This window comes from Neopsephotus bourkii, unplaced genomic scaffold (genome assembly GCF_033783945.1).
Source record: "Neopsephotus bourkii isolate Nb327-2 ecotype Australia unplaced genomic scaffold, CSIRO-AGI_Nbou_v1 NB_1749, whole genome shotgun sequence".
Classification (NCBI taxonomy): Eukaryota; Metazoa; Chordata; class Aves; order Psittaciformes; family Psittacidae; genus Neopsephotus; species Neopsephotus bourkii.
The window spans coordinates 133661-143307 of record NW_026902223.1 but is presented as its reverse complement, the minus strand read 5'-3'; the positions used below and the strand labels follow the sequence as shown (position 1 = coordinate 143307).

At 42.2% G+C, this 9647-nt stretch overlaps 1 protein-coding gene across 1 annotated transcript in view; it reads right to left on the bottom strand.

Moving 5' to 3' along the window:
* Window positions 1-1615: 1615 nt before the first annotated feature.
* Window positions 1616-9647, bottom strand: part of FASN (fatty acid synthase) — a 44153-nt gene continuing 36121 nt past the window's right edge. Inside the window, exons 35-43 of the mRNA XM_061376907.1 lie at window positions 9311-9402; window positions 9006-9157; window positions 8479-8721; window positions 6869-7057; window positions 6139-6366; window positions 5489-5709; window positions 4882-4980; window positions 4511-4762; window positions 1616-3423 (exon numbers count right to left, since the gene is read on the bottom strand). Coding sequence (XP_061232891.1) covers window positions 3286-3423; window positions 4511-4762; window positions 4882-4980; window positions 5489-5709; window positions 6139-6366; window positions 6869-7057; window positions 8479-8721; window positions 9006-9157; window positions 9311-9402 — 1614 coding nt within the window. The 3' untranslated portion in view covers window positions 1616-3285. The remainder of the gene's footprint in view (window positions 3424-4510; window positions 4763-4881; window positions 4981-5488; window positions 5710-6138; window positions 6367-6868; window positions 7058-8478; window positions 8722-9005; window positions 9158-9310; window positions 9403-9647) is intronic.

The following is a 9647-nucleotide window of genomic DNA, read 5'->3' as shown; positions in this document are numbered from 1 at the left end:
TTTCTCTTCAGGGAAATGGTAGAATAGAAAACAAAAGAATAGCTTTCTTATTTTTCCTGTTAAGGCTATATTGGAGATTTAAGGTATACTGCCCACGATTTCAGAGTAGCAATGTGTTTGTGAACCTATTAAGTTTACAGGGCCAACAGGGCACTGTGTTTTTCAGTCTCAAGATTAAGACCAGACTGGTGTAGAGAAGCTTATGAGAAGCTAGCTGAAAAGGAGACTGTAAAGTGAGTAGCAGTTGACAACAGAAACTCCCACTTCAATTTCATATAGAAGGGTAGTTGTGAAGGACTTGACTTCTGCCCTCATCTTCTCAAGGCAAGCAACCGTAGTTTTCAATTTTGCAGAATGTATATTACCGTTCACCTATGCCTATCTGATGGACTAGTGAGAAAGAACAAGCAGTACCAGTGCTAGTAAGATTTTTATTTTTGGCACACTGTGTTCAGCAGCCAGTTGCAGAATGGGATACAGGGCAGCAGCTCACAGTTACACAACTGGGGGGGGAAATCAAACCCAAAACAAACTTCTGCTTTTCAAGTAACAACGAAAGCAACATTGAGATTGTATAGACTAAGTCCTTGAGAAACTTCTATTTCTAAACCAGTTATCTTCAAGCTTTGCTTAGATGAGACCATGAACTTTTTATACAGAGCACTCATCCACCTCCTGCCCCACCAGCTGGAACAGCATTAGTCCTTGCTTCCCCTTACTCAAGATTTGTTAAAACATTTTAGCACAGAACTATTGTGGTTTGTCTGCTTGAAGTTTAATCACTCCTTTCTTTTTCCTTCTAGGTTTTCAATTGAACCAAGCCAAGTAGAATTCTTTCAACGTTTTGTTCAGGCTCACTACAACTGCCAGTAGTTAAATTTAAAACAAACCAATCAACCAACCACATTTGTTTTGTTACGTAGTATCCTATGCCAAGATGTGCATGGATAATATGCAGTAGATATAATGAAGTCGCAGAGCATGCACATATGCCCAGTTCACACAGCCACTCTTCAGTATTAGATTCTTCGTGGCTATAAGGCACCTCACCCTCACACATTAGCCACCTCCCCTCCTGTTACTGCCTAACAGCTAGTCATACCTAATAACTTGACAGCATTTATACCCATTACGTAACACTCTCAGTGACCTTGAGGTAGATACCATTAGTCCCATTTTACAAATAGGTAAACTGAGGCAGTAGAATTAATGGCTTGTTCCAAACCACAATAGTGGAGTCAGGATTAGAATGTGGGAGTTTCCACTTCAATCTTGCGGGTGTGTGCAAAATCATGGCAACAAGAAGCCATGCTCCAGAGTAAGTAGTCTTCTTTATTATTGTTATTATTTCTACAGACTCCAACTCAGATATGCCAGAAGCAGGTTTTGCTTTTTACCAAGAAATGAGAGACTGTAGATGAAACACAGGATTAAAAAATGGTGGTAGAGAAGAAGACAAAAAGCCAACCAGTGATCAATTTTGTTTAATACTAGGAAAGCCAAAAAGACACTGTTAAGACCAAAACATATTAAAAAAAAACCCAACAAAACACCAAAAAACCAACAACAAAAAAAAAAGAAAAAAAGAAAAAAAGAACAAGACTTATTTTGGAAATTAAGGTGACATTATATTGGTTTTATTTCAGATTTCACAGAAGAAACACTTTATAAAACTAAAACCAGTTAACCCAGCCACTATCAACAGAGGGTGGCATAAGCAAGACACTAGGTCAGAACATGCAGTGAAGAGCCATCTATTCCTGTCACTGAAATGCTCCTGTACTACCAGGACACTTCGCTTGGGGTTAAGATGGGGAGAACTGGGGATCTATAGCAGTTCTGAGAGGCAGAATAGCTCCTCCTAGTTGGGGCTTTGTTGCTACCCACATCTCCTCTGTATCATAGGTGTACTAAGGATTTACTGATTTCGGAAAGGACAGATTCAGCATAGCAAAGGCAACAAGTTTATTGAATTTTATGCAAGTTTCCTTTAAAAAGGTACTATGTCTTAAAATCATGCCATCAAACTGATTACTTAACTAACTTCTGTGGGATCTCCGGTCTCATTACTGAGAGGAAAATGAATACACAAGGCTTAGGAAGACCCTGTGCTAAATAAAATATACAGGGGCTGTGGGTACATACTTGTATGTTTGCCTGAACTTTGGTTATGGAAGGGCAGGGAGGGGTAAGATGATTTGTTAAGTTATCACTGAAGAACTTTATCCCACCCCTACCCCCACTTCAAACGTCTGGTTGGGTGGCAAGACTGGAGGTGGGAAGGAAAAATGTAAAGCAATAGTCTTAATGCTTTACTAAGGTTCTGACAGAGCAGAGCACAGAACCTTGCACAAATATAAAGTACCTGCCTACGGATAGCTTTGCCTTCTTTTTATCAGACCAAGTGTTAAGACTGTTCCATAGAGTGGCATCCATCCTACACTCCCCCACTCCCTCCGCCCCCCTCCCAAAAAAAGTGGATGATGGCAAGAACCCTGCCTTCCTCACTACTACCTTTTCCTTTCTGAACTGAGAATGGCAGTGGGAGAAAGAGAAAAAAAAAACCCAGAAGAAAAAGAAACCACACTATTCCAAAGATGCACTTTGGTTTAACATATAGGCAACTTCCCCTTGTAGAATAAGCTTTCCCCTCCAAAAAGGGATGTTTCCTTTCTTCTATAACCCACGATAAATTAAAACCAAGTAAGAAGTCTCTGGTTTTGACATAATAAATACTTAGAATATATCAAATGACAAAAAAAAAAGTTACAAAAGCCTCAATGGAATTCTCTTTCTGACACAGCCACAGACAGACTCTTCACAGACAAAAAGGTATCTCAGAAATCAGCTGCAGCTCTTCTCCCTGCTCACTGGGCTTGGTCAACAAGTGCTATCACATATGCTTTGGAATACTGCTAAGACAAAAACAATATAGAGCACAAGAAATCTACTCCTAAATTTGTTTTTCATACTGCCAAGGGTGTAGGAACAACCATCAATGGGCAACCCTCACAGCAGTGCATAGTGACAGAGTTGGAGCACTAGAGTAACACAGACAGGGATACTAGGGGAAAACAAAGCATACGAAGAGAACAAGGAGAGAGAACCCCTGAAAGTTGGGAAAGGAAAAGATGAGCAAGAGAAAGAAATCAAGTTCAGCTGGACTTCCCAGTTCTGGCAGCAGAGCAGATGAGATGTTGAACAACAGGAAGAGTTCCTTGGGGTCTGTCATAACAAAGAATGTTGTTGGCATTTTCTTCACCATTGGTGGTAAGCAAGCAGAAGTTAACCCTCTCTGACACTGACACGTGGCTCTGCCAGTGAGCTGTGGATGATCCCAATAATTGATTCAACGCCATCTCCCTCCAACAAGGTGCGGTGATCCCCTTCAATAACATGGACAGATACTTTCCCATCACATACCTGCATAGATATGGAAAAGAAAAGCTTTACAGTCACACATATAATCAGGTAGTTGGGTTTGGGTTTGGCAGCCTTCTAAATCACTCATAGTTTATAAACACTGTCTCGGTCAAACTCAATTGAAAACAGCACCAGTTTCACTGTGACACATTTCTATAGGTCAGCTGCAGGGCATTGCTTGGAATCAGTTTTAAAGCATGATAATTTGACAGCCTGACAGGTGACCCACTCAAATATAAGCTGGCCAAGAAGCAAACCTGACGCTAACTGAATAATTTACCTACAACATCAAAAAATGATAAAATAGCTACTTCCAAGCCCTTAGGAAAATCAAATAACCACCCCCTCGGCCTAATCTTTCTCCCACCACCATCAAATCTTCCTTTAAGGTCATTATGTAACTCTTAATAACATACGAGTTAACCTAGCATCAATAATGAGTATAACTTAGAAGTATGAATGGACAAGAGATACCAGAAGCAGGTGTTCCAAAACTGTCTCCCTTTTCCCTGGTATTGTACAATAATGTAAGACACTTAACCCTTTTACATGAACAGGGCTAGAGACCAGTGACCTTATTTGGACCATGGGCTGAAAAAGTACGGTTTTCAGGCTCACAAGAAACCCGCATACTAACTTCAAAGTGGTCCCCAAAAGCTAAAAGCTAAAGAGCGACCTCTGTTGTCAAGTCTGACAATTGCTCTTCAGAAGTCTGCCCTCAAGCAGTAGACAAACTTTGGGAGTTTACAGCGACAGAAGACTAAAAGTTACTTCTGTCCAGTTACTCTTAACATCTTTATTATCTGAAGTCTAGACAGAGAGCTGCAAGAACCAGCTATAGAAACACTTATCCAATAGAGAGGGTAGACCTCCTTTTAGCCCTCACTAGCCTGAGAAAATGCCTGGAACCAGTCAACTCATTTGCCTCTAGGGACTTTAAGTTCTTGTTAGAGCACAATAGCTGCAGAATTGTAATTTCTTTCGGTTTCATCCTTTCCTCTGCAGTAAGGATGATTTTCCATGCTTTTCTTTTTCTCCCTCAAGTATCAAGAGAACTTCAACAGTCACCAGCAGGCCTCAGACTGACCTCTGAGAGTCTGTAGTCTCCACCCAGTCCTTCTTCATATTCACTGTGAGACTTTGCACGCATCAGTGTCACATTCCCATGGTACTTAGACTCTGGTATATACTTGTCAGCAGCCTTCAGTTTATGGTAAAAGGAAGCAGCAGCAAAGCTGAGTGCTTCACGATTGATGTTCGCATGCATCTGAGTTATCAGGTCTGCAGCAGCATTCACACGAGCCTCCAGATCTTTCAGGGGTAGAAGAACCTCCAGCAGCTGGAAATATTAATTTTTTTTCCATTAGTCTCAATATCTGATAATCCATCTGTTAAACAGAAAACCACAGCCCTCCTGTGAAACAAAGATACAAAAAGCCCCAAACAAACCAACATCACCTTATTATATTCAATGCCTGTAAACTGCTGAACAAAGGCACACAATGCTTCAGTCTCCAATGCAGCCTCGTTTCCTTGGGCCAGCTTGGCTCTGTAGCTCTGTAGGAGAAGAATAAAATGTGAACATGATAAAAAATAATTACAGAACAAATGGCTTTGAACCAGGAAAAAGTGAGGGAGGAAAAAAAGAAAGAATAAAGATCCCATGAGGACAGATCCACCGGTGGCAATTACCAAGAGCCTAGTATCCTATAGAAAGTACAATGGAAATGCAAGGGTATGCTTAAGCAAGGTTTCCTAGCACCCCTACACAAGGATCTTTCTTGTCTTGCAGGCTCCAGGATCTTCCAGAAACATACTATTACAATTCATCATAGCAAGAGCAACATTTGTGTCCTAGCCCTCACCAGTTAATGAAGACCACCCCCCATATGCTTCCATCCTTCAGCCATTCCTAAGCATCCAGTATCTACAGCCGTCTCCCAATTCCCCTGTCAAGACATCTGTCAGCTTTTCAGATGATTCATATCTAGAGCAGCAGGATCTTAGAATGTGAGCCCTGACACAGGATGATCCCCAGACAATAGATTTTCTTTATGTCTCTTACCTGAGTGTATGCTGCCACAAAGGAATGAGACCCATCAAAGAGGAACAGACTGTTGAGTGCATGGGAAGCATTTTGCTGGTCTTGCAGTTGGGAGCACATTTCAAAGGCTACACAGGCACCGAAGGAATACCCAGCAATGCGGTAAGGTCCTTCAGGTTGTATCTGCTTCATACAGTCAATGTAATAGGCTGCCAGGCTCTGTATGCTGTCCAAGGGAGCAGCTAGAACACAGAAGCAAGTTAGAAACAGACTCCAGTGAAACACACTGCCAGACAGGTGGAAACATCCTCGTTATTTTGTTGAAGGTCAGTTTCCAAATTATGGTTAGCAACTTAACATTTTGGACAAAGAATAGTAATGTTGCTGCTTTCCAAAGACAGGTAGAACACCATGCCTTGTTTTTCTCCTGCATGTTTATCTGCTGGCAGGGACTCTGCAACATCCAATTGTTCCATTTGCCCATACATAATCTAACCCATACATAATCTAACTTCTCTTGTTATTTGGGGAAGTCTAACGTGACCCTGTGCAGGCTATAGGTACCAATACTTTAACCTCAAAGTTTAAGAGTCTAGAAGCAAAGCTATCTCTATAAGGCAACCAAAAAGCAGAATGTTATTTTACAAATTCAAGATGATGAACTGAGATACCTTTTGTGCACTGGAGCCCATAGCAGGGCATATGAAGTCTGGAGGTGAGAGTGTAGAAAACTGCAACAGATCCTTCAATGGGGTGAACAAGGAAAAGAGGGCGCTCTGTGCTCTGAACATCATTGAGGCGGGTGATTGTTGGCCCTTCTGGGTTCACCAACAAGTTGTTCAAATCTAGTTTTGGAGATTTGCCTGGGCCTGTCTTCATCAGTTGGGATGGCTTTAGCTCTTTGAAGGGAAGCACACCAGACAAAATACAACTAGATTCAGGATCAGTCTTGGTTACACACTCATAGTCCTGAAGGAGAATCTTAAGGTTGCTCTGGATTATCCCATTGGCTCACTAAATCATCAGGGCACAGAGATCTTCAGCAACTGCATATGCTTTTAGCTTACAGTAAGCATGACATTACGTTGTTTACTCCTTAGACAGGTAAAAGGTATCAAATTGCATCCTGCACACAGCTGCAGAGGAGTACTCATACAGGCAGATACAAGCCAGGCAAGAAAGTGGCTTTCACACTCTTTTCTTATACCCTGCCCCCAGAACTGATGTGCCTGACCCCAGTGCCCAATTCACTTCAGTGACATGTCTGTCACTTAAAAGCCTTTCAGCTATAACCTTATTTAATTATTTGAGGCTTATGCCACTAGAGACAAAAGAAACTGATTGGAAACTTAATTATTTGCATTCAGGTGACTGTCAGCAACCCCAGGGCAGGCACTATACCCTCTGCTGTCCTGGACTTGGAAGAAAGCTCATGGAGTTTGTTGATTGTAAGAAGTCTGATTTCTCTCATGGTCATAACAATGTCATAGTCTCTCTCCAGCGTCTGGCGCACCTCCACACCCATCAAGGAATCCAAGCCCAAGTCTGCCAAGGTACTCTCAGCATTCAGACTATTCACATCACGGACACCTGAGAAAAAAAGAACACACCAATAAAAGGCCAATTTCTTTTCAGCTGTAGGCCTCTTGCAGTTTTCTTCTCAATCTCCTTCTTTCTCCTGAAACCTGACTAAACTGCAGCTAGAGAATTACATTTTAGGATCATCTAATGCTCTCAACAAGTTACCTCTTCTGCAGTCCACATGTAGGCTACTTATATAGGATCTTGTCTTTAGAGTACATGTTAAATGTGTGCAGCTTTTATGACAGGGGATACATCAGTCCCAGATAAATAGGTGTGAACTTCGCCACTACAGCTCTAGACCAAGCTCAGAACAGTCACCTAGAGGAATTTCACCTACTGCAGGCTCTAACTGAAACTGCAGTTCTAAACCTAACACAACTAACCCTCAGCTAGAGCATGACACAAAACAGTCAACGATGGTTGATTGTAACACTTGACGTGTATCACACTGGAGAAAGCAATTCCTCTAGTCTTCATTCCCTTTTCCTCTTCAATTTTCACACTGTTTGTTTCTTACCCTTTCCTTACCTGTAAAAGTCTTCTCAAAACAACACCCGCATCTATAGCTCTTCCTTCCCACTTCCACCTTCTGGTGCCCCATGTTGCCATGCTCCCACCATTAATCTTCTTACTAGCTTCCCCCTTTTTTCTCTTCACACAGTCTCTCCTTCCGAACTAACCCTACAGCTGGTACAGATGCCTTCCCATGACTTAAATCCATGTCTGTTCTGCGAGGTCAGACTTGTCTGACTGCCCACAGTTCCTTCAGTAATACTCAGGAGACTGGCTTTAATGTCTCAGTATCCCTTTTGGTAGAAAACAAAGAAGCAGTATATGCTTCTGTTCACAAGAGACAACAGAGTTGACAGAGATTATTCACTTTCAGCACAAGAAGAGGGGACAATGGTAAAATTCATGAGGTACAAAACAGCCAGGAGGACATGGCATTTCTTGTAACACAGTAAAGCTATGGTTACTATATGTTCACATAGAATGACAGCTGACGAGAGAATACACTAAGTACATAAAAGCTACTTTTTGCAGCATAAAGACATCCCAAGGTGAATGTTTGAAAGCTGCAACAGTACTCAAAGTTAGTCATGTATTTGCTCTACTATATGCTGTCCCAGAAGTTTGCTCTTCGGAGCTGTTCATGTTGATTCTCCATTTGGAGAAAGGTGCCAGTCCACTCTAAAGAAAACCCAAGACAGTGAGGTATGTGTGTGTTCATGTAAATACACTAAGGTCAAGAAATGAATTGATTATCGGAGAGAAGCATCAGTGTAAGGGAAACAGTCCCCCACCACCCCCACAGCACAGGAAATCAGGAGGAGATGCTGAATAGAGCATCTGCAGCAGCATCACCGATTTCCAAAAGCATTGAGATGGTAGACACTGCACAGCAGTGCTTGTCTGAGAGCACCTACCTAGGATGTGAGCGACAGCTGTTACAAGATCCCGCTGACTGCCTCCTTCAGTTTTCACAGAGACCTTTTCTGCTAGGACAAAACTAGACATGACAGGATGAGGCTGATTCAGGAAGATGTCAAGCACCTCCAGGCATGAACTGATTTGCTGCGGAATGGTTCCTCCAACCACAATCTCTTTGTGTCCCATTGTCTTAAGAAGGATGCCCACATCACCAATGGCTCCCCACTGGATTGCCAGGCCTGGAGAAGAAATCAGAAGAAAGAACACACTAGACAGCTAACTAAAGCAGGAGGCAGCAACAAAAGGGAGTTAAAAACCAGCTAAGTGAAGGCCTGCATTTCCTTAAAATTCTGTTAAACAGTCAGTATTCATTCACACATGAATGACTCAGGGTAACAGCTAGGAGAGGAAACAGCCTTCCACATTCAATATCCAGACAAAGGCACAAATTTCTGGTGACCTGGTTCTCCTCTGTATGTTTCGAGAGGAAGATGATTCTGTGCAATCAGTAAAGTCACCTTACCTGGGAGTCCATCGTGATGCCGCTGCTCACAGATACGCTCCATGGTAGAATTGGCAAAGCCATAATTACTTTGTCCAGCATTTCCTCTTCCACAGCTTACAGAGGAGAACACAACAAAATAGTCCAAGTCTGGACACTTCTTACGAGTCACCCTTGGAGTAGAGCAGGAGAGAGAAACTTCATCAGAAAAGCCTGCTAACGCTGTCACTGTGGAAGACTAGGGCAAGTTTTTAAAACTGCTTTAAGTTTTATCAGCTCTGTGACCACAAAAGCAGTACATATTTGTCCCTTCTACAGACACTTACCAATCCAAATGAAGGGTGCCTGAATACTTGGGCTTGTTGACCTCCCAGAATAATTCTGGGGTCTGGTTTTCAATCATACCATCTCTCAGGACCTGGAGGGAGGGGAGAAAAAAAAAGAAGTGCATTTTTCCATTTAAATTGGCCACGTGGCTTGAGATAGGAGAGGGTATCACTACACAATGCTTTTGTATAACTTTACAGTACGGACATACCCTGAATGCCCCGAAATGACTAGGACAACATGGCTTTTGGTAAGTCTGCTTTTTTCAGTACCGTCACTGCAGCCTTCAGCTGTCAAGTTCTGTGTGGGACTTTTGTCCCCAGGGGTCTCAGGCAA